The sequence below is a fragment of the Patagioenas fasciata genome, chromosome 8 (assembly GCF_037038585.1).
Source record: "Patagioenas fasciata isolate bPatFas1 chromosome 8, bPatFas1.hap1, whole genome shotgun sequence".
NCBI lineage: Eukaryota > Metazoa > Chordata > Aves > Columbiformes > Columbidae > Patagioenas > Patagioenas fasciata.
This window is the reverse complement of record NC_092527.1, coordinates 38,585,966-38,610,612: the sequence shown is the minus strand read 5'-3', so window position 1 is coordinate 38,610,612 and position 24,647 is coordinate 38,585,966. Positions and strand designations below refer to the sequence as shown.

At 40.6% G+C, this 24,647-nt stretch overlaps 2 protein-coding genes and 1 long non-coding RNA gene across 4 annotated transcripts; 1 reads left to right on the top strand and 2 right to left on the bottom strand.

Moving 5' to 3' along the window:
• Positions 1–260: 260 nt before the first annotated feature.
• Positions 261–3,855, bottom strand: PSTK (phosphoseryl-tRNA kinase). 2 transcript variants are annotated; one of them, XM_065843649.2, is made up of 6 exons: positions 3,595–3,855; positions 3,124–3,409; positions 2,096–2,294; positions 1,580–1,655; positions 1,001–1,114; positions 261–478 (listed from the first exon to the last, which is right to left on the bottom strand). In XM_065843649.2, exons 1-6 carry the CDS (start codon positions 3,841–3,843, stop codon positions 452–454), a joined length of 951 nt encoding a protein of 316 aa, XP_065699721.1. In that variant the 5' UTR covers positions 3,844–3,855; the 3' UTR covers positions 261–451. The 2 variants fall into 2 exon arrangements, with proteins under 2 accessions (XP_065699721.1, XP_065699720.1); XM_065843648.2 differs by having other exon boundaries at positions 1,021–1,114.
• Positions 3,856–4,109: 254 nt separating this feature from the next.
• Positions 4,110–24,141, bottom strand: LOC136104424 (disintegrin and metalloproteinase domain-containing protein 9-like). Its single transcript, XM_065843387.2, has 22 exons — positions 23,832–24,141; positions 20,851–20,948; positions 19,595–19,671; positions 18,956–19,034; positions 17,941–18,017; positions 16,186–16,402; positions 15,644–15,709; positions 15,489–15,560; positions 14,635–14,807; positions 13,910–13,994; positions 12,751–12,872; positions 11,734–11,905; positions 11,031–11,120; positions 10,035–10,230; positions 9,811–9,916; positions 9,435–9,609; positions 8,946–9,026; positions 7,672–7,777; positions 6,858–6,990; positions 6,379–6,442; positions 5,847–5,899; positions 4,110–5,486 (listed from the first exon to the last, which is right to left on the bottom strand). Exons 1-22 carry the CDS (start codon positions 23,899–23,901, stop codon positions 5,408–5,410), a joined length of 2,391 nt encoding a protein of 796 aa, XP_065699459.1. The 5' UTR covers positions 23,902–24,141; the 3' UTR covers positions 4,110–5,407.
• On the top strand, positions 7,429–12,770 carry LOC136104425 (uncharacterized). The gene is made up of 3 exons (XR_011740360.1): positions 7,429–7,542; positions 9,451–9,640; positions 11,241–12,770. It is a non-coding gene; the product is annotated as an uncharacterized lncRNA (long non-coding RNA).
• Positions 24,142–24,647: the final 506 nt, after the last annotated feature.

The following is a 24,647-nucleotide window of genomic DNA, read 5'->3' as shown; positions in this document are numbered from 1 at the left end:
AAGCAGGTAATGGGACCAGATGACTCTTGGTGTTTCTCCCAGGCTGACCTTTCCTACAATTCTGTAAAATTTAAAATCTCAGGATGGTTTGTTGTCAGCTTGATGTTCAAACAGACTCATTTCTCTTCCATAATACGGGAAGAGGATTTAGAGAACGCATGAGCCTCTTAAGAAGCAAGCTGTACCTCTCAGATGTTTGCAGCTGTACTGCTGAAAGAGCATGGCATTTTAAGCACTGGACTCTTAAAAGCCAACCAACGTTCTCTATGTCATTATTTAAAAATATATTTATTAAGTGCATTAGTTGCCTCATGTTGGAATGAAGAAATTACACTTGTAGCAGGGTCAAAATATTGATTTTGTGTGCAAATTTGGTTTTTCAAATTGTTTCCTTGGCGCAAGTCTTCCAAAAATTCTGTTTTGAGTTTGTTGAGTTCTTCTGCCAGGCTCTTCATCTCACTTGGGAGTATGTTTTTATCTGAAAGAAAATGAGAGTTGAACTTTTAACTTCATGTTTCAAGACAAAATTTACAGACTTTAGCTCACATTCTACAAATAATTTTGACCAGTGTGCTGGTTTTGCCTGGGATAGAGTGAATTTTTTCCATAGTAGCTAGTATGAGGCTGTGTTTTGGATTTGTGCTGAGAACAGTGTTGATAACCCACGGATGTTTCAGTTACTGCTGTGCAGCCTTTCCCCAAGTAACTGTTACCCATGATGGAGCCCATCTGCTTGCATGTGTGGGGCTTTTGCTTTACCTATTAAACTGTCTTTATCTCAACTCATGAGTATTCTCACTTTCACCCTTCTGATTTTCTCCCCTACCCCACCAAGGAAGAGTGAGTGAGTAGCCATGTGGGGCTTAGCTGCTGCGTGGGGTTAAACCACAACAAGAGTTGTGAAGGAGATTGGCCTCAGTCACACCTGCAGGGCCAGGATACCGTAACAATTTACCCCGAGGGAATTTTATCGGTTTAATCTTACATTGCAGGCTCGCACCTGGATTATATTGCGCGTACCTTTTGCATCCTTCATTGTCTGAGAGATGATGCGCCTGCACGTCTGATCGGCCTGATGGACAGCACTTGCTGCACAGATTGCTCGATCTGCTTCCTAGCCAGAGTGACCAACAGAAAGAAGAATACAGGCAAACACGTTAAATTTTATTTAGATTGTCATCAATTTTTGAAGAACTCTTTGAAAACAAGTAACATGTTAGCAGGAACTCTGTGACTGGCACAGTCTGATTCTAAGGAGCAGCGACTGTCAGGTACAGGTAAGTGCGACATTAAGAAGTGAACGTTATTTTCCTCAGTGTCATGTTACAGCTTCAAAATCTTTTTACCACTTTAGACCACATATTCTTAATGGTAGTTCAGTGGTTTAACTTAATAAGGTGACAGAAGTACCCATTTCAAATAGGATTAACTCTTCTGTGTATGTTTTTGCAATCAGGAAGAAAACCAGCTATTTCTCATTTTCTGTCATCCCCGTGTTCTGAACACAATTCAGGAATAACTAACTCACTTATTCACTGTTATTTGAAAGAGCCGTGATTGTGGAGACAAGCAGCGCTACCTTTTGCTCAGTGTTCTCTTCATTTGGCTTCAATGGATTCTCCAAAGCAGTGGCCAGCAAATTAATTATCTGCTCACTAAGGAAAAAAAAACAAAAGAGTAAAACACATTAATCAAACAGTTTCACTGATTTTGTAATAACACCTCATCACAGAAAAACAACCCAACTTTTCACTTAAATTTGAGGCAATAATGAAATAATCTTTATACAGCTAGTTAGATGAAAAACAATTGCAACTGAAACTACAGCCAGTTATTTCCAGTCTTAATGTTTCAGACAATTGACATAATCTTTCAACAATGATTTAGAAATGCAGTTAGTTTGAGGTCAGCTCTGCCAAGAACATTGGCTGTGAGTTCCCACCAACAGGCATGTATTGTGTGTAACTGACTGGCTTCCAAAAATCACCCCATGGAATAAATTTTACATACTGTTTACATACAGTAAAAAGCTTCTACCCACCCATTTATGAAAACGGAACTTATTGAAAACGCTAGCATCAACCCAGTTGCATACTTATCCTCTGAAGTGCAATCAAAACTTTTCAGAATGAGGCTGTTCTGCTCCCAAGCATTCTTCTTGACGTCTGGCATTTCTATTTTTTCTGCCATTAAATATATTGTCTGGTCAGGTAATGGATGACTTCTTAGACGATTTCTCTGCAAGCAGCATTCAAGTGGGCACTCTAAAAATAACTGGCAGAAGCCCAAGGAATCTAAAAGAAAATAAACAGACAATTTTACCTTTAAACTGTTCAAGTAAAAATTTCTGAGAGCAACATGCATGAGAAAGGCTTTATAGGAATGGGGAACTCCTGTGCTAGTTTTGAGCCTCAAAAGAATACAAACCTAAAAAGAATACAAACCATTTTACCTTGAAGGCTGCTCATGTAGTAATTTCTGAGATCAACATACATAAGAAAGGCTTTAAGTGGCCTAGCAACTTCTAATAATACAGTAATAAAGTGAAATTGATGGTAGTATATACAGCAGGAATCTAGCACTTAAGAATACTTAGAACCACAGAAACACAGCATGGTTTGGGTTGGAAGGGACATTCCAAACTCCCCCAGTGCCACCCCTGCCATGAGCAGGGACATCTTCACCAGCTCAGGTTGCTCAGAGCCCCGTCCAGCCTGGCCTGGGATGTCTCCAGGGATGGTTCATCCACCACCTCTCTGGCCAACCTGGGCCAGGCTCTCACCACCCTCAGGGGGCAAAATTTTTTTCCTCGTGTCCAGCCTGAATCTCCCCCCTTTTACTTTAAAACCATCACAACAGGCCGTGCTATAAACAGTCTTCCCCTTCCTTCTTATGGGCCCCTTTTAAGTCTGGAAAGGCCACAATAAGGTCTTCCTGGAGCTTCTCTTCTCCAGCTGAACACCCCAACTCTCTCAGCCTATGCTCACAGCAGAGCTGTTCCAGCCTTGGATCATTTCTGTGGCTCCTCTGGCTGCTCTTAACTTAAAGGCAGTTAAAGAAAACTGAATTTCCAACAAAGCTGCAACGGTTTTCATGCATAGGACCAAGAAGTTAATTAATTACACTTGCGTGCCAGCTGGTGCACCTCGTGCCTCATGCTCTGGTAATAAAAATTGTCATCCAAGATCAGGTAGAGCGGCCCAGACGTGGCTGCCGGTGTCCAGGAACGTCCCTCTCCGTGGCTCCCTGCCGGGGCGAGCAGCCCTTGCCCGCGGCAGCAGCCCAGGAAGCGCTCCCAGGCCCGTGGGCCCGTGGCCGGGGCTGACAGCGGCTCCCCGGTCACCAGCGCCCGCAGGACGCGCTCCAGGCACTGCAGCAGGTCGCGCCGGCTCTGCTTCCAGCGGGGCGGCTGCGGAGGAAAGCGGAGGGGTGAGGGACCGCGCACCCGCCCCAGCTCCCCGCGGAACCAGGGAAGCCCCACCGGAGGTACGCGCCGCGCTACCTAGCAACCAGTGACGCTGATGAGCGACGCGCCTCAGCTGGCCAATGAGAGCGGAGACCGCGCAGCGGGAAGGAGGGAAAAATCGCACTGACCAATGGGGGCTGCCCCGTCGACTCCACCTCCGCCTCGCGCGCGCCGAAGGCTTCCGGCGGGATGAGTTCATCGTAGGTGAGGAGGGCGCAGGCCCAGCCCAGGCGCTGCGGCAGGCGGCGGCGCAGGGCGCGGGCCAGGGTGGATTTACCGGCCGCCGGCAGCCCGCACAGCACGCACAGCCCTACCCGGGCGCGCCCGGTGCCGCCCGGCTGCTCCTCCTCCGCCCGCAGCGCCGCCACTCCCGCCATCTACCCGCGCTAGGCCGCGGCTCTGCGCATGCGCGGGACTGGCTCTGCGGGACGCCCCCTGGCGGGCGGGCGGGGCTTCCCTCACGGCGGCAGCGCCGGTCAGCCGTCTCGTTATGTGCGTGAAACAACCGAGTTTACTCGACTTTATTTCGCTAATAAATGCAATAATACATTTTAATGAACCTAGAGGCGCCAGGCGGCTGGGTGATCCCGGGCGTGCCCAGCGGCCGTGGTTGTTACAATCGTCAAATCCAAATACTGCTAAGTGTGCGGACCCTGATGATTTATTTTAAATTGCATTAGTCATATTATCAATAAGCTCTAAATTGCAGAAAAAAAATAACAATTGAAGATTCTGAGGAGGTGACAGTTTGGAAGACACTCCTTGCCAGTGCAGATTTAGGCCTGCAATGTCTTGAGTTTGTTTTTCCAGCTCTTTGGTGAAATGGCCATCAAAGGGAGTAGAAATATCGGTGAGGCGATTGCTTCGTTTATTCACTCTTTTTGCTGTTCCTAAAGTTCACACATGAACACAGTCCATGTGTGGTTTACAGATTGATTAGTATCCACAGCTTTGTTCTTGCCAGTGAGTTTTTCCCTGCACAGCAGCTTCTTTTCCATTAGTTGCCATTTTGACAAACTAAGTAACTTCACATATTTTCTTTTATATTACTACAATTTTTTAATTGTCCTGTTTAGAATGACAGAAGTTACCTGTCGCTTTTGTAGTGGAATCAGTTTCTAGCAAAAATCTCAAGCTGTAGTAACCAGGAAACGTTAAAACACTGTTACGTTGTGTAACATATTCCCTGATATATGGATTTTCTATAACAACAGGGCTATTTTGTATGACAACAGAGATGGCTTGTCTCTTTCAGACACTTACATTCTATCTGCAGGGTTTCTTTCCGTTGCTGGTATCCCTATAGGAGGTTACTTTTCTAAACCACCTGAACTGGAAAGTAAAGCAGCCAGTAGGTAACAAGAGGCAGGATCTGGATCCCAGCTTTGATTTACTTATGCCAAAGATGAGGCTGAGAATGTGTAGGAACCACCTGCGTGCCTGGTGTACGGGGTTCAGGTGCGTTCAGCAGGTGCTATGAAGGTGCCCAACGGTCCAAGAGGTAGAGAGGCTGTAGAATTCCCAAGAGGTCTCTGTGTCCTCATTTTCACAGCAGTGTATGATGAGAGGTGAATAAATTATGTCTGTAGATAACTGAATTCACTTCTCTTTGGCCTGCAAGTAAGGCTACACTTCAGAAGAGTCCTGTTCTCTGATGCTGTTATTGATTTAATCCAACAAGAGTTGACTGTCGTTCTTACGATTTATAAAAAACGAGGTGAGGTAGAAGAGGCACAAATACAGCCAGCAGCAATTAGCAAAACAGTGGGATGTAACAAAATCTGTGTTCAGTGCCTCTTAGCATCAGGTCTTTTCCAGAGGTACGTGCTTTCAGAAGGTGTTTTGGCTGCACGGGGAGAGGACTGGAGAACCACAATCTTTGATTTTTTTTTTCAGACCAAGTTACTTGTCAGAATTGGTTGAGGGTTCCCAAGCAACTTTTCAGACAACTGGTCTGGGTGGGACTTCGGGTCGTTGAGGTCGTGAAGGAACTGCAGGAAACTGGGTTTTTACTGGCTGCCTGAAGTGTGGAAAACACATTTTGTGAAGTATTTCATGACTTGACAGAACTGCTATTTCTAAACTGGTTTCTTGCCGTTTTTAAACAGTTGCTGGTATTTATAGATATATTTAACTCTCTCTGCTCCTCCCTCTCCCTTGTTCTGTCCCTCTCCCTAGTAGCATTTACATGTCCTTTTCTGTTCTCTATACAAGCAGTAAACCAGCATTTCCTTTCAAGCATTTAATCTATTTTCTATCTCATGATGTTGCATGAAAAATCCTCCTAAGCAGGGCATGAGACATTAGGAGCTTCACTTACAGTGATACAGCAATGTAAACGCAGCAAACATGATGTCAAGAAGGTTTTAAATACACAAACCTTGGACCAGGGAAATGCGATACAGTAAAAAACTCAGGACTCGATGTGGCAGGCTGGAAAAGATGTCACAGAAAATCAAGATGATAAAAAACACAGGAGTTCAAAGTGTAGTTAATTATTCAGTATTAAGCTAGTGGTATTTTAGAACTAATTTTCGTTTCCCATAACATTATTCTTGTTCTCTTGCAACATTTTTTATTTATGATTTTTATTTTGTTTTATCCAGAGCCTGGCTGAGCAGGTTCTCTGGTATTTGTCCCAGAATTCAGAGTTCAATCTTCGGCTGTTCTAAATAGCAGCCTGTTCCATCCCCTATTATTCACAGCCTGTGTTGACAGGGCAGGCAATAAAGCTCATCCTTAGCCAAACAGAAGTCCCATCTAACACATTATAAATTATTTTAAATACTTGAAAATCCAGATGGTGTCAATGTATCAACAACCACAAAGTCATCAGTAACCATATTAGAGAAAAGGCACTGTACAATTTGGATTACTTAACACGAAATAATACAAATATGCGTCTGTCTTACCTGATTATTTATTGTGTTATGATTTGGTCTGTTATTTTGCTTTGGTTGCTGCACGTTGTTATCCCTGAAATAAAAACCACATCATCAGGCAAATCCCCCTGTGGTTTAACTACCTTCAGGATTCAGCATTTTTCAGGGGACTAATCTACAGCTCTGAGATCTGGGTTCTGTTTCCAACTCCATCCCTTTCTGGCCTTGGCAAATAATTTTAATGTGTTATGATAATACAATTATCAATTAGAATTAGGAAAGTGCAGTGTATATTGGGAAAAAATGCTTGAGAACTGACAACTGGAGTACCTGGATTAAACTATAATACCTAATAGCAGGGTACTGGCTATTAAACTACCTGCTACTACTAATAGCAGCGACGTCTTGTCTTTTAGGAGGTGTGGAATTATATGTATAGATAAAGCATCTAACTGGCTTGTTAAATTAATCTCAAGTGTTGAAATATGCATTTGTAGTAAGTGAAATACCTGTGTTCTCTTCTACGTTTCCTGCAAAATTTTCTCTTTATTGCATCACGCTTAATCACCGCTAAGATAGTAATGATTACTATTGGCAACACGAGGAAGAAAAAAATAAGCAGACCATCCCGAAGTGACGTATCTAGAGAAAAAGAATTGAAAACATGTAAGATAGTAATCTTGTTTAACCTCGTATTAAAGCATTTTTTCCTGCTAAAACCACCTTCCTGTTCTAAGAAACTACAATCTTCAATTTATTATAGATCAAAACTCCACTGAAATTTAGAAAATGCTACGATCAGAGAAGTAGGATTTGGCCTTATGTTATCACATGTTCTTTCTGCCTTACCCACCCTGTGTTGTATGATATACAAACTTAACCCTTTTCCATGTATATTTTCAAGAATTCTAAAGCAGACAGATTCATTTTGCATTTGCTTACCCACAACCGATCTGCACGTTTTCTTGGTCTTCCTAAGCTATTAATAAATTGCAGTCATTTGCAGACATTTTCCCTGTTTTAAATACTTAAATAAATATCTATATATCTAACTATTTAAACAATGTAACAGTCATTCTAAGCAACTAATGTATCGCTTTTTATCTCAAGCTAAACAGAGGTGAAATTCTCCCTTGGACCAACTTCCTTGGTGTCTGCAAACCTACACATCAGATAATGCTGTTTGTTTTTCAGGTCAGTCTGTGATTAAGCGTCTCATGCAGTAGAAAAGTAAAACAGTTGGGAAGAGACTGAAAAAACCCCTGTTAGTAGATTGTTTCTTAGCCACTGGGGGCGGAATGAAGGGCAGTGTCAGGATCTCACCGATGTGAGCTGGACCACTGTCCACGCTGCCACCGTAGCCCGAGCGGTTACAGAATGGTGGCGCCCACCCAGAGTCGCAGTGGCAGTTCCCGTTGTTGTTACACACCTGAGGGCGATACAACAGGGATTAGTCAGCCCGACTACGCCTCTCTGGAAACGGCTGCTTTCAACCTCCGGTATGTTTGGACTTACACGTTAAGAATTGCATGCAGAAACTAGAAATATTGCTTGGGAATAAGCTTTCCCACTCTAACATCCCAAAACACTGAGTGATACTGATACCAGGAGTTAAACCTCTGTAAAAATGAACCTGTGTTCTATTTGCCTGCAATAGGTTACAGTCCAAACGAATTCTCAGTTTTACAACCTTTGGACTCCGTTTTGATTTTTCAGGGAGACATACATAAATCAGGAATCACTACTGTTCTCCTCACAGGAATATTTTCCTTTTACAATTCAGCAGCTCAGTAATATTAAAATTTCTCATCCTGGGGTGTATTAGAAGGGGGTGGTCAGTAGGCTGAGAGAGGTTCTCCTGCCCCTCTACTCTGCCCTGGTGAGACCACATCTGCAATATTGTGTCCAGTTCTGGGCCCTCAGTTCCAGACGACAGGGAACTGCTGGAGAGAGTCCAGCGCAGGGCAATGAAGATGCTGAAGAGAGTGGAGCATCTCCCGTGTGAGGAAAGGCTGAGGGAGCTGGGGCTCTGGAGCTGGAGAAGAGGAGACTGAGGGGTGACCTTATTAATGTTTACAAATATACGAAGGGTGAGTGTCACGAGGATGGAGCCAGGCTCTTCTCGGTGACAACCAATGACAGGACAAGGGGCAATGGGTGCAAACTGGAACACAAGAGGTTCCACTTAAATTTGAGAAGAAACTTGTTCTCAGTGAGGGTGGCAGAGCCTGGCCCAGGCTGCCCAGGGAGGCTGTGGAGTCTCCTTCTCTGCAGACATTCAAACCCGCCTGGACACCTTCCTGTGGAACCTCAGCTGGGTGTTCCTGCTCCATGGGGGGATTGCACTGGATGAGCTTTCCAGGTCCCTCCCAACCCCTGACATTCTGGGATTCTGTGATTCTCGAGGGAAATTCAGAAGAAATGTCTTTTAGCGTTAGTGCTAAGAGGTTTACGTGAATTACAGATAAAAAGCGGACTTAACTTTTCAAACAGATCAGAATTAAACAAAGCCATCTGGCTGGTTATTGCTTTTATGGAGGGATTTTGTACCTATCTGTGTTTTCTAGAAACATGGCATGAAAACAGCAGCTACTCACCCCGTGGTCATTACACTTCTGCTTGACATCACAGCTGTAGCCCAGATGACTTGCATCAACACATTCAAAATCAAAACAGGCCTGGAAAAAGTAATTTTCAAATATCCCATCCTTTTATAAATACACTATATAAATGTACATGTTTACAAGTCTACAGCTTTTGCTTAAATGTCAAGAAAAAGGGCTGAAAACATTCAGTACTTCACAATGTTATAGCTGTGTTTGTCATAGATTTTCTTAAATCTGTGGATGTATTTTGATGGAATAATGTGAATAACTGATAACATAGTCCACTGATTTGTAGCATTATGATTTTTAAAGAGCTAATTAATTGGTTTTGTGTGTATATCTGAAAAAACATATTTTTTATTATATAATATATGCCATTATATAATATGGCATACAAACAAGAGAACTATGTAATGCTTTTGAAAGTTAACTTGTCAGTTGGTGAAATATATTCTGTAATGCTGCCGTGATTCATCTCACCTTCTTTTCTCCACAGGCTGTTCCGTCGTGAACTTGAGCAGGATCAGGGACATCTGATCCTAAGTCAAAGTCAGAAGACCAGCATAAAACCCCAGATGCGTTATTGACAACGCTCCAAGCAGGAAGATTTTGAAGACTGACAGATGTGCACTGGAGCTTGCCACACAGACTGTGCCTGTATCGAATGAATGACACTCAGAAACAAGGTAAACGGAAAGAAAACCCCCTAATATTGGTGCAAATACACCGTCCAGTCAAACTTTCTAGCTTGCACTTCAAGGAATGATTCTTTTAAATCTCATTTGTAACAGAATGTATGTTCTACATTGAAGATTTTAGGTTTAGTAGGTTTAGCTTTTATTTGCTGGTGACTTACTGAACAGGACATTTCTTGTACACTCCACCTCTCATTCCACAGTTTCCAAATCTATCTCCTTTAATATTCGCTTTCTCAAAGCACACATCAGGTGCTTTTCTTGCCCCTGTATGAAAAACAGTGAATCTTAGTAATCCTGTGTTAAAAATATGAGAAAGAAAAAGAGAAATTGGAAATGTCTGTTAGGAGACTGTAAGTCCTTTTACATTAAATTATAATCCTACCTTTTCCATATATAGCTTCGCATTGTGAATCGAAACTCTGGCACACTCCGTAGTAGCAATATGCCCTCATGTTGTCGCATGGGTAACCGTTCATGACATAAACGTCCTCTGGGCAGTAGGCGTTGCTGCCGTTGCAGTATTCGGGTAGATCACAGAAATTCATTTTTGATCTGCACTCTGTCCCTGCCACTTTAAACTAGAACCAGAGAGAAATACCATTCTGCTTTTATTTTGCAACAGAGGAAGTTCCAACACGAAACAATGACTACTGGGAACCTTTTGTGATTTTAAGAAGGCAAAAATGGTTTTTCACATCAATATGTAACAAGTATCCAAAACTTCCCTCAGTTTCATATGGTGTAGCTAATACTGGTGGCTGAGGGACCTGGGAGGTTCAGCTGGAGAACAGGAGCTGAGGGGAGACCTTCTGATCTCTGAACTGCCTGAAAGGAGCTTGGAGCATGGAGGGCGTTGGTCTCTTCTCCCAAGTAGCAAGTGATAGGACAAGAGGAAACGGCCTCAAGTTGTGCCAGGGAAGGTTTAGATTGAATATTAGGAACAATTTCTTCCCCAAAGGTCTGTTGGGCATTGGAACAGGCTGCCCAGGGCAGTGGTGGAGTCACCATCCCTGGAGGGGTTTAAAAGACGTTTAGACGATGTTCTCAGGGACATGGATTAGTGCCAGAGTTGGGTTAATGGTTGAACTCAATGATCTTAAAGGTCTTTTCCACCCAAAGTGATTCTGTGATTCTCTGATGGAGATCACTGCTGCTGAGCCTCCCATTGCTCCTGTGTCCCACGAGGGATAACACCGAGCTTACATTCCATTGCTGAGCTACTGGCCAGGAGTCATTAGACACAAATTCTCTGCTTACATGCTCTCTACTGGTGAATGTCATTTGATAATATGAAAATAAGAGTGCTATGATAGCTCTTTTCAAACATTAAAAAATACTAGTAATTAGTATCAACTTAGCTTAATAAAACATAACCTACCTTGCAATTTTTGCAGCACAGTCCTTGAGCGCACTGCGATCCAGGTGTGAGTTTGCAGGTTGCAGCATCACAACAAGGGTTAGTACATTCCTGGGGAACAACCATGGAGAAGGAACTCAAATTTTTTACCTCAATACATAGCTAGGGAAGTACATCATCGAACCAAGTGCATGGACAAGCCGGACTTCAAATACACTGTCTCTCTTGCAGGTTCTGAAGCTGACATCCTTCTGCTCTAACAAAAACCAGCATCCTGTTTGGCTGTATTTTTTTACAAGTCATCAGAAAAACATCTGTTTTGATGTGTTGTGGCACAGAGGTTTAGGACAGGTTTACACTTTCAATGGACACTAAAAGAAGCAGAACGCTTTGGATTTTAAATAACACTTATCACCCTTACCCATCTTATTTTCCCACTAAACTAGCAGTATGATGTAGAGAAATGTTTGTATGTTTTCATGACTTAGAGAAGGCCTAGACAATGGAACCAGGGTTTGCTGACAGCCTTTCAATTTATTGGTGTCCTTTTTGAGACACACTTGTTTTCTGAAGAACGACTCAATATATCCCATTCTTTGAAGGGATGTAAATTTACAAGGAAAATTTCTCAGATATTCATGCAAATCAGGGATACCAAAGGCCAGTATTATAGAACAAATATAATATATAACATAACAGTATCCAGTTGAATTTCATTCATTACCTGCGGTTTGCCACAGTCACATTCTTCATTGTTATCGACCACATTATTACCGCAGACAGGTTCTTTGTAAACATGACTTGCTTTGGGAGGATTTCTAAGACAGTTTCCTTGTCCATTTAGAATAAAGTTCTCAAAATCATCAGCACTGCAGGTGCTGAAATTCCTGGATCCACTGGAAAGCATGATATTATTTTTTTTATTATAAATATTTTACTTACAGGAAAAAATACAGCTCAAGCCCTTAAAATATCATTGATGTATAATAAATAGCATGTTCCATAAGACTTGAAGATCATGAGATACATCATTTTTACTTTATTTTGCATCAGAGTACAGTACTAGAACTTAAAAATGCTATGAATAACATAAATGCATGTACTTTCCATCAGATCATCCTTTCTGGTGTCCTGTATAAAACAGGACATAGAAATTTCTTGTCTGTACTGAGTCTAAAAATGGTCAATTAAAAATACTTTCCAGAAAGACATTCACCTTAACTTGGAGTCCCTAAAAACTCAGAAATGCATCTTCTTATAGTAGTTTTGTCCAATGTTCAATTACTCTGATTTAGTAATACAAATGTGGGTAGATAAAATAATATGATATTTTTCTCTTAAGCCGAGAACCAATGAACTGAAAGAAACATGGACCAAGAAGTTTTCTCTAAGTTAACTGTTAACACAATCTGTATGAAGGATACATGTTTGCACAAAACAGTGAATATACGTAAAGCATCCTCAGCAGGTTAAAAACAACAGCAACACACTCTTATCATCAAAAAAAATCCAGATATGTTTTTAGGAACGCTACAAATAAAGAATGGCTGGATTGGAAAACATAGCATTTCAAATAAAGTTATGTCAAGACCTAAGCCAGTGGATTCACCTCTTTGATTAAACTTTTCAAACAACTCCTCATTCATAAGTCCTTCAAGATTCATGGGAGTTTCACTATGTATAAGGCATAGTCGCTGCAGAGAAATAACAGTTTTTAAGATAAAATAAGTGGAAATCTTACTTATCTGTGCTGTGCATAATATAGGACGCAGGACACCTGTTATCGTCGTGTTTCAGTCCGAGATTGTGCCCCAGTTCGTGTGCAACTACTGTAGCGTGACGTAACATATTGTTATGATTCAACTAATAGAGAGAATCAGTGTTAAAAACAATTGCGAAACTAAAGAAAAGTCTGTGTTTCTACCTACTGATTTATTCAAGCCACAAAGCTCTTAGAGGCTGTGAAAGCAGAACACTAAATTGTATTGTGAAGTGAAAGCAGCAAGAACAGACAGCTTGTCACTTTTTATGTTCAGGTAGGGCCAGATTCTACCACTCTTTGTATTCCTTCCATTAAGAAAATCTTCTGAATAATAACACGGTTAATCAGTCATGACACTGATTTCAATGGAGTCTTCCATATCAAATGTACTGTTAAAGAATAGAATCTGCTTCTGGGCTTGTCCACATTGATATTGTAAGAACAGGAACTTCTGGAGATTCTGGTTCTGCCACAAAGGTGGAGAAAAAACCAGTTTCTTACTAATTTTGCCAAATTTAAAATTTTTGGCCGTTGACAGCCTTGTCTTGGGGAATTCCAGACACTTGAGAATATAGTGCATTATGTTTACTTTCTACCCATGTAAAGAGTTAAAAACTACACATCATTTTGTAGCTGCATTCCCATCCCAAAGCCATGGTGGTTATGAACTTTAATGATAGGAGGATGGGATTTTCTTATGCGACCTTGAGTTAGATCAATTCCAAAAGGTGATCAGAAAATGATTTCAGGACTAAATCAGCCAAGTGGACTGGAAGTGATGAGGAGAGAAATGGGGAAATGCCTTTTTTTAATATATATTTATATAAAAGTATGCACAAGTCTTTACATAAGAAACCTCATTAAAGAAACCACGTGACTCCACGTCTGGTCTCCAAGACTGGGGTGAATTGGCCAAATAGGTCAACAAAGAGCACTATATTTATTAGGATGTTCTGGAAGGTACATCTATGGAAGCAACGTCTGGCAATAGCAGCATCTACAGTTCTGAGGTTTGTAAATGCTGGGGGGAAAGCCTTACATTGCTCAGGGACCTCTTTGTCCCACCAGCCGCACATCCCTGATCTTTCAGCAGCTCCTGGGTTAGTTTCTTCTGTTAACCACAACACGATGTACTTACAGTGCTGATGGAGCCTCCCTGGACTTGTGAGCAGACGGTTCCCACAAAAGCCATTCCAATGGATCCACCGTATGTGCTTCTCCCTCTGCAACAAAAGCAGTTTGAAGGTGGTGTTTCTGAAGAACAACTCAACATATCCCATTCTTTGAAGGAATGTGAATTTACAAGGAAAACTCCTCAGATATTCATGCAAATCAGGGATGCCAAAGGCCAGTATTATAGAACAAATATAACATATAACATAACAGTATTCAGAGGGGCTGGAAGTTCATGATTTCTGCTAAAAGGCACTGATGAGTTTGCAACAAATACTGCAAACAAATTTGGGCTTCTTGATGTCAAGAAGAAATTTATCACCGTATCAGGCCTTCACTGCAATTAATAATGAATATCTGGATAACATAGGTTGAAAATAATGATCAGTCACCTAATCTGCTGTGTCAGTGCTGCTGAGTTCACAGAATCACAGAATGCTTGAAGTTGGAAGGGACTTCTGCAGGTCATTTGGTCCACCCCCCCGCTTAAGCAGAGCTACCTATAGCCACCCAGAATCGATTAACTGTGAAGAATTAATTACAGTTTCTTGTCATTTTTCCGGGTTAAAACAGTTTGGAAGTTGAATGAATTTTAATCCAGCTATATACTCATTCATATACAACCCCCAAATTATATACATTAACAACAACTAACAGTGTGGCTGGTTTCTCCACTGAATGAGAACTTACACAATGAGATGGCCAACATCATTTCTCGATCGTTTAAGAAGCTCTTTCTGTCTCCAAGAAACGAATCTACCCAGTACATCTCCAGCTGAACCATCCATTACAGATATGTGGTTTCTATCTGTCCAGATCTCTAATCCAACCAAAACAATCTGGATGTTTAGTGCTCTATACATCTGAAAAAAACCCCATAATAATAATTAGGCTGTTTCAACTGAATTATGGAAGATTACATCACTACTACTGAATAAACAATACGCTGAACATAGTGACTGAGCCATAATGTCAGTTTCTTTGAAGTGAAATATAAAATATTTGTACTTATGAGCTAAAATATTTATAAATTATAAAATAAATAAAAATATCTATAATATAAAACTAAATAAGGAAGGAATATATGACTGAAGGCAATCTACTTCATGAAGGTACCTAAACATTTCTCCCAGTTGCAGAAATTGGAAAGACCATGTTCATTTATGTCCTTAGCTAATTGTCTAGAGGAGGAACTGAGAAAAGATTATTAGAGAGCTTATGGAATTGTTCACAGTGCTGACAGTTTGCTCAATAAAATACTAACAAATGTGAGAAATACTCCTCTTGGAAATCTAAGACATAACGGAGACCTCACATTCCTGGAATGGTCAAAATCTGGGAGCGCACAGAAATGGTTTAAAACCATCTTGCATCTCTCCCCCTGCTTGCACCTCTCCAAGACTTGTGCACAGATTTGTGATGTGACTTAAATGTGTTACAAATCATGGTAGAGCTTCCAAATAGTTTCACAACTGCATTAGCTGTTCTTTTGAAAACTACGATAAAGTAGAAACTACTAAATCTGGGCAATTTCTCTGACCTACCCCATCAACATAATTAATCAGCTCCACTGTTTCCTTTTGCACCGCAGCAGGATCAGATTTCTTCTGCAAAAACTGTAAAATAACACATGAGAATGTCAGAGAAAAAAACATTCATGAAGCAATAAAATGTATTTAGCATTGGGTGATATCATTACCCTGTTGTGATCCACAACGACAAATAATTCCACATAGCTTTTCTGTGGCAGGACAGCTCGCTTCTTCTGCAAATTAGAGAACACACTAAGTTAACATTAACTAATGAATTCAAGGTTTTTTGCGTATCTTACTGTTTTCATTTCATGTATTTTTAAAGCAATGATGCATTTTTAACATGGCCTCAAAAGTCAGTTTGCCTTAGATCTCCACATAAATACCCACACGTCAGTAATTCACTCTGCTCAGACACTGGGATGCATGAGCTGAGTGGCAGCTTCATGCCTTTCACATCACACCCACACCTGTCTGGGGCAGAGCTCTGCTCTTCTGCTAAAGGATTGCGTTAAATTCCCTTGGTGCTGTTCTGTTTCAGGATTTCCTGAGCAGTTTTGGGGTCCAGGAATATGAAGGCAACAAGAAAGTCGCCTGCTAGGCCAAACCCCCCTGCAATGGTTCCAAGCCAAAGCAAGAGCTCTGGACACCCTTGGCTGCTGGAACAGACTGAGGAGAAGGCTTGGACTCGAGAAACAAAGGTATTTACCCTCAAAAGCTTTTCGCTGATAGAGGTACTGTTGGATAAAAATGCATATTTCACAGGCAGCTGCACAAACATCTCGTGACGAAGGCTGCTGTTCAGCACATCGCATTGGAAGGGGATATCCTGCATATCTTCTAACTGGTAAAACATGTGTTCAAATGTGCTGGATGCGTTGAGCGGCTCCATTCCATACCATTTGCCACCGATGTTGAGAATTCCTCTAATTATTGTAAAAGAATGAAAATTATTCCACATTTTTTCCCCTCGCGGTTATGCAGAGGTAAATGAATGACAGCTGAATACTTAAAAACTATAATTGTCCGTACCACTATGTTGAAATAAATCATCATCTTAGTTTATCATAGTGTAGAGAATAAGTTCAAATGCCCAACAGGATCTCAAAAGACAAAGCAGAACTTGCTTAAAACACTCGATTGTACACAAGTGTGGGCTTTCTGAAACAATTAGCAGGAAAGCCAAATTGTTACTAAACGAGTCTGGACTGTGGGTACAGAGCAAAGGGTTTATTTTAGGCCTTATCTCTCGTCTCACTCCTAGCCCCATGCAGTTAAAGTAATCCAGCACTTCCTAAAAAGATATCTTTTAAGACAGAAAGAGAGGCTAAAAGCAATCACCAGGGTCTTTATGAGGGCAACAGCAATTTTACACTGCTGAGTGTAGCTGGTTATAATGATTTAACGTTTTTCCATGGCTCAGAAAGACCTGGCACATGCCCACATGCTGTACCAGAATCTTTCTGAAGCTATTACCTTGTTCTCCAGAATCTCAAAACTCTATTTAGAAACAGAATTCTTTAGTTAATATCTTGCGAAAGAAAACCCTCAAAAATGTGAGTAAAAGGTAACCAAAGGATTTGAGTCTGTGTCAGTTTGCAGAAGAGCCTAAAGGAAATAGCTGTTCTGCTTAGTGAGATCCAGTGTTACCTGAAATACCAGCATGTTGAGCATTTCATTCTTCATTTAAAGGAATGCTAGAAAATGTCATTGTTTATTCTGAGTGGCATCTCACTGGGACACTGTACATGAAAGATGTGGGTGAACTTTATCACAGTTGCCTCTTACTGTGTGTCAAAAAGACATCAAACCGAACAAGGCTACTCCAACCAACGAGTATATCCAAAATCCAGCTGAAGAGCCAAGCTCAGCAAACACAGGGGAGCATGGACACACTCAAACCACATTCTAAATATCTGTGCAATTTGCCGTGCATGCCATTTTGCCAACTCACATGGACTGATTCTATGGGGAGAACACCACCATCTTTTATGCTTTAATCTGTCTCCTTTATGTTTCTCAAAAAAGTATAATTTTCTTGTATTTGAAACACATAAAATTGTTTCAAATTGGGTCAAAACCTTTTCCACAGAATTTTTTCTTTAGAAACATGCCCATTCGTAAGGCAGAATTGTTCGCAGGAGTGTGTTAATCATCAGCGTTTCTTCTACAAAGGTACCTCTGGTTGAGACATTTGCATCAAGTAATAGAGGCCTGTGTTCCGCCTGTGGTTGGATCATGCTCTCTCATTTCATCTTTTTCTGCGAAGGAATTTTGGAAGAGGGGAAAAAAGTGGTAGTCGAGGGAAGCTATAAGACATCTAAAGAGTTTCAACCTCATCAAAAGGTGAAATATATAAAAAGAAATGCAAGATGGGATGGTGTTTTATCTCCAGCTGTATGATGACCAGCAACTGGTTTTTACTTTGGTACCGCACAATGAAGTAAAAAGCAAGATACAATACCTAAGGCCACCGCATGTGCTCAGAGCAAGCATCGAGCCAGCAATTCCTTCAACAGTGCCATGGTAATAACAATGTGTCTGTAATGCAACAAAACTGCATAATTAATGACAAAAAAAGGCGGTTGCCTTCAAATGCAAACTTATTTTCTGACCAGCCTTTTTATTTGCATGACATTAAGGCTGGCTAGAGTTCCCTATTCTGAAAGTAATCCCAGAGTAAAATATTGACACGAGCACCTACAATAGCATTTGGTCCCTTGGTTTTAGAAAACAACCAGCCTTTTAGTTTAACCCATCACCATATTTTAGCAAAATCTTTTCATCTACATTGCTCGTCCTGTTCTTAAAGACTCCTCACAAGGGTTGATCTGAGAACATCTCCCGCACACAAAACACCCCATTAAGTCTCACTAATCTCACATGCAGTTGAAAGTTGAAATTAAATTCAAAAGTATTTATAAGGCTTGTTTGATACAGGACCTAAAAACCACAGAGTTTTGGTGCTGCCAGTGTACTGTTAATTGCATAGTATGCAAAGGTGACCTAATCAGGTAGCTCAAATTCAGCCTTGGCATAATCTCCCGGCATCTCCTTTCACACCTTGGAAAACAGTGATGCTGTGTCACCATGAACAGCCAACTCCCTCATCAGACACGCAACCTCCTGTGGTTTATCAGTGGTAACACTTAAACACAAATGCTACAAATGTGAAAATCCACAAAAGCCTCTTTTCCAGAAAATATGTTTTTTCTGTAGATAATTGATGTGCGTCACTATTGTTTTCCTCTCTGCTGCCAAAAGCGCAACCAGTTTTCATTGTCCTATTATAGAGATATGAACACGCTCAGAATTAATGGTTGTGTGTTCACTTTTGCTTTGGTAATACATTTAGTTGCATACACATCCTTGTCATCCTCAGTTCTATCAAATTGTTAGTACAGCTTCAATTCATAAAGCTTGGCTTCCCTAGTTTGAAGGAATCTGAAACAAAATGGCAATTTTATTGTGTACGATACCTTGTTTTTTGATTGTGTTGCCTCCAGTTTCCCATTTTTCCCATAAGTATATAGCGTAAAGTCTTCGCTAACGAGCTTTCTGGAAACAGAAATAAACTACTGCTCTGTTAAAAGTCTAGAAAGCAAGACATAAGTCAGGAATCCTAGTAAGTACTACATTCTGATAAAATTCTGTTATTAAAATCCACAGATATGAAACATAATACCTAAAAAATGAGCTGCATTATTTGGAAAATAAGTTACTTTAAAATATTTTAACTGAAATATCTGTAGAGTAGGGCCTGACCAGACGCTGTTGTATCAGGACCCGGACTATTACGTGCTCAGGAATGAAGAACAACACTAAATACAAGGCTAACAACCCTCCCCCTGAGCTGAGTTCTAATTGGCAAATAAGGATTTCCTGAACTCTGCTATACTGTGATGCTAATAAAAAAATAATCATAATAAATTTCTGTTCAATTATAAAAAATATGATTCCTTTCTGTTTGCCAGCTAGTACCATAACAGAAACACTATATAACAGTCATTTTGTAATTACTATAATCTGCCATTTAAATGGTTTCTTCTGATTGTTTTCACGCTATATGCGCCTAAATCCCAAGATGGAATGATTTCTTAGAACATGCTATCACATACTTATTTTTCTTCAGTTTTAGGAGATACGTTCCGTTTCTGGTTTTAATTGAGTAAGAGAGATTGTCATCTGAATGCTCCTGAAAACAGAACAAAAGATACCACTTAATTAGGTGATTTTCTACTTGGTTCTGTCAGTTCCATGTTTTCTTTGACAAGAGAAGTCCAACTGGTATGTACGTCTTCAGTATTAACCAGATTTACAAAACACACAATCCTAACCCTTGTGCCTTTCAAAGGCTCCGCAACACACTCGACCTTCTTTCCTATGGAAAGTTTAAATTCTACTAAGCTATAAATTTTAATGTAGAAGACAACAAAAAAGTACACAAAGTACACAAGAAATTAAACGTATCTGCCATTAGAGGTTTGTAGAGGGAATGTAGAAGATATAGTCTACAGAAAAAATGGAAATATAAAATTTGTTGTATTAAGAGGACAAAAAGTGTTAATAAAGCTAAACCTAGTAAAGCTAGACCTAGACTACCATTAGACCTAGACTACCTAGACTACCATTCTATAGGCTTAGGAACAGATGGTCCTGGGACACTGGTGGAGAGGAGGCAGATGCAGTTGGGATGAAGGTGGCTGGACCTGGTTCTCCAACAAGGGCACAACCCACATACCCGCCCTGTGCCCAACTCCCACGCTGTGTTTCTTGACCCTCCTTAGGTAAATGAGCAGCAGCCGGATGAACGACTCACAGATTCTCCCTTCCTTAATCGGTTTGCACACAGATGACTAATGCTATTTCATCAGCAGTTACTTCACTAATGGAACTCGGTATCTGGAACAATGCAAAGTTACCTCAGAACTCAAGAATTAAGACTCAGGTGTTTCTCTTTTAACTCATTTATTTAACCTGTGCGACTCTGCCGGACCATTTCTACAAAGTGAGCATCAGCACTTTATGTGACCAAGTACGATGAGCAAAAGAACATACACAGCATGGATGTTAAAGGTCAAGTTCAACATCTAATCTGACTCAGAGGAAAAGGAATTATTCATGTTCCCCCCCACTTACAAGGCTGTTACCAGGACTAGAAGTTTGAAAGGCATTAACTTAGAGTGAAATCAGAGACCTTTGTGGGAACAAAGTCACTCTGAATTAGTTGAAAACACTGAAGAATCTGAAGAGATAGTGCACATTTCTTCACAAAAATATTCTGTATATACCATACATTGTGTGTGTGTGTAATATAGGACAGTATTGTGAAAAGCAGCAACATCAGAAGAAAAATTCAGATAGAACAACAAACCTCATGAGAAAATGAGTGATGTTTCGCTCTGCCCGTCAGACTTCGAGGAATAACTATTTCTAATGTAGAAAGTCTGGATGTCTGTTCAGAAGATGCACCTAAAAATAAAGTTCGACATTTCTAGAGAATCAGAAAGGATAAGTGAGACATTTTGGTGGCATCTGCCCAGTGCTTATTGCCAAAAGGCCGGTCTGATCCGGCCATAAATGGAGAACGAGTAATTTCCCCAGTACGGGACCAGTGCTGCCCATGCTCAGTTCGGTCTGTTCTGTCTCTGCCAGAGTTGTTGCATTATGCTGGGCAAAGTCACAGAAATCAACGTTTTCATTCATGGCCAACTTAGTTTTCATTTCTCAGTGTTTAAACTAAATAGATATGGCCTCGTATACTTACTTTCCATATACAGATACGTTTGCAATGCGCAGAAATGCTGTTTTGACCATAATCGAGGTTAATGACTACACCCCCCAAAACAACCTGCACATTCAAGGAAAGGTTTTCCTAAACTGGGTGTCCAAATCTTGGCTTTGACTCTTAGTCTTAGTTACTGTCATTATAACTGGGATAATAACTTTTGCTCATTCATATAGACATTATCAAAACCAATTAACTACTGTTCGCAAAAAATAATTTAAAAAATCAGCCAATAAGACAGTATCATCACAGAAAATCCCGAGAACAAGAACAATTTTTAAAAATCCCCAACCTTCCCGTATTCAGTGTATACTTGAATACTTTGACAGTGCTGAAGAAATAGTTTAGGAATGGTCAAACTGATTTTAAAAGAAGGTTAAAGCTGGGGACTATTGGAGCATGGGAAGAAAAACCATCAACCAATCTTAATTCTCCTACAATCTCACCTGGATGATTGATTTTGTAGCTTCATCTATCATTTTTGAACATGTTTTCTTCCATGACTTATACTTTTAACCTGATATACCACAGGTACCTTCTCTGTCAACCCATAAACCCTCTCGCAGTAATTTTTGAAGTAGCTGGCCAGTGAAAATCGACTGTGCAAGCGATGCTAACATCTCACATAGAATGAATTTCCTTCAAGCTTTGTGAAATCACTTTGTTGGTGCTGATCTGTAAATCTACAGCAGGGCTCTCTAGGGCTGCCTGATGGACAATTATTTTGAATGGTAGATTCAACTTTGCCAGGATGTTTCAGAACTTGTTAGACAGGAGAATATTGTATTTCCAGGAGAATAAATTCAGTCCCTAAATACCCTGGGGAATGTTTTTTACTGGTTACAGCGCCATTTGCCGTGGTCTTGCCTTCCAGCTGCTGTTAGATCCTGCACATGCTCATCTTCTCCCTCTTGCTCCTGTCTCTACTTCTGTCCTTAATTAAATCAACTCCCCTTTTGGCCCTCTCCTTCCATTTAAATCCCTTTATTCCTATTCCTCCCTGCGTTGCCCTGAGTGAGGAATACTTATGGTTGTACTCTGGATATAATTCTGCCACCTGCTGCCTGTATCATCTTGGTTCACCACGCTGCCCCTGCCATTGCCTAACGCTGCATTCTGTTTGTTCCAGTGACAATCAAACCTCCGAAAAGGTTTATAGCCTTTTCCATTATATCAGAATTATCTCCAAACCATCATGCTAATGCAGGAAGCTAAAGATAAGGAGTCTGCTGAGTATCTGGTTTCAGGTAAACAGTTATATAAAAACAACCTCCAGTGACACTTTAAAAAATGGTGTAAACTTGGATTCATTTCCCTTTCTCTTTGAATCATAGAATCATTTTGGTCGGAAGAGACCCTCAGGATCATTGAGTCCAACCATAACCTAACTCCAGCACTAAACCATGTTCCTAAGAACCTCGTCTAAACGCCTTTTAAACCCCTCCAGGGATGGTGACTGCACCACAGCCCTGGGCAGCCTGTTCCAATGCCTGACAATCCTTTGGGGAAGAATTTTTCCCAATATCCAACCTAAACCTCCCCTGGCACAACTTGTCTTGTCTGCTCATCAGTCTGGTTTGAGAGTATTCACTTCGGTCAACAGAGACAACCATTGCTTTTAAACAGGTTACAGAATAAACAATAACATGGGCTTTAATAACAAAAATGTTAATTTTTATTTATAAGGAAACAAAGAGATTTCTTCTCAGTTATCATCGCACAAAGTCACACTCAGCCTCCCATGTTTCGTTTATCATTGCAAAGAAGCCAGAGGATCACCCATTCAAAGCAAGGAGGAGGATTCTCCAGTGTAATGATGATCTCTACCTATTAGATAACATCAGGATTTTTAAAAGCCAGATGCAGGCAGCACATGTTTATCATTAAGGTCTGCCATTGCAACCAAAATGTGGAAGGTGTTATTAGCAAACAGCTCTGCAAAGAATATCGGCACTCAATATTTACTTCTGACTTTGCTCTTAATCTGCAATAATTTTGTTATCTAAATCACAGAATCCATTCTGTGTATGTTGAACTAACCGTGGAAATGCAGGTCTAATAACTTAAATTCTGACACCTGAAAGCAGGAAATGATCTTTTTATGCAAGTCATAAAAATATCAGTTGCGAAGAAATGTTTCGGGTGTCGTATCTACATCTAAAATCAGAAGCCAAATCATAAATGGAAATGAGTTAATGAAGAACTAAACCAAAACTGTAGGAACTTCCTTCATGTTACTGAAGATCAATATCCTTTTCTCCAGGCTTTGCTGTTGATGAGAGTGACAATAACTGCAGTTGTCACAACCAGTGTCCTGTAGGGAAGATGATGTATTTATGTACCTATTACATCCTGGGGAAAAAAAACCACACAAAAAGCTCAACTATAAAAAGCTTCAACCTATAATCTTTTTCAGTCATGTTTTTCTTGAAGAGGATTTTCTCAATTAACAAGTCAGCTAATAGCCTGATACCTGGGGAGAGCCATGACTCGATTTGAGAGTCATTACAGTCAGGACCGGAGAGTACAGAAACTTTCTGAATATGTAACAAAAACGGAAAGCTTACCTTTTATCCAAAAAGGTTTCCCAGTTAAAGTGAGTCCAAGAGTGAACAAAACCAGGCTGTGTTTTAACATGATTAGATTTCCCGGAGAAACTACGCCAGGATCCAAGCAGACACCGTGTACCCGGCTCTCGGCTGCAGAACTAGAAGAACGAGAACTGCCTGCTCGGAAGGTAAACAACAGAAAAAGCTCCCCGATACCACATCTCTGCTAAGGAAATGGGAAGGAAAATTTAATCCATTAGGCTTGTGAAAAAAAAAACAAACCACAAACTGGTTAGACAGCTTAAGGCAAATACAAAGCAGCACACTCTGAAATGCTGATTGGAGAAAGGGCACCAACCCCTGCCGGGATCAAACTGGTTTGTTCTGAAGGACTTTGATACCACCGTGAGATCATAGGAGATTAGAAACTTAAAATGTTGCTACTGATAGATACGTTGTTTAGGAGGTTTATACCAGCTATTGCCAGCTCAGTAAAAAACTCCAGTACAAACCAATCTACTCTGTGAAATTTTAGTTTGTTTATTTCCCATTTTTTCATCTTTACTTTAAAAATATCAAAAATACAATTCATATGAACACACGGAAATCCCGCAAACACATGGAAATCCCCCAAACAGGGATTTTACCGAGTCTCTTCTATGTTAAAGATCATTCTTCTCACTAAAAGGCATTAATTTTGTGCAGCTCATCGCTCTTCCAGGATCAAATAATCTTCTGAGGCATCATGCACCACGTTGTCACCCAAAGCAGAAAATAAACGCTTCTAAAAGTGGATGAATTTGCAATGCATTTGAGAAGTCTAAAGCATATTTA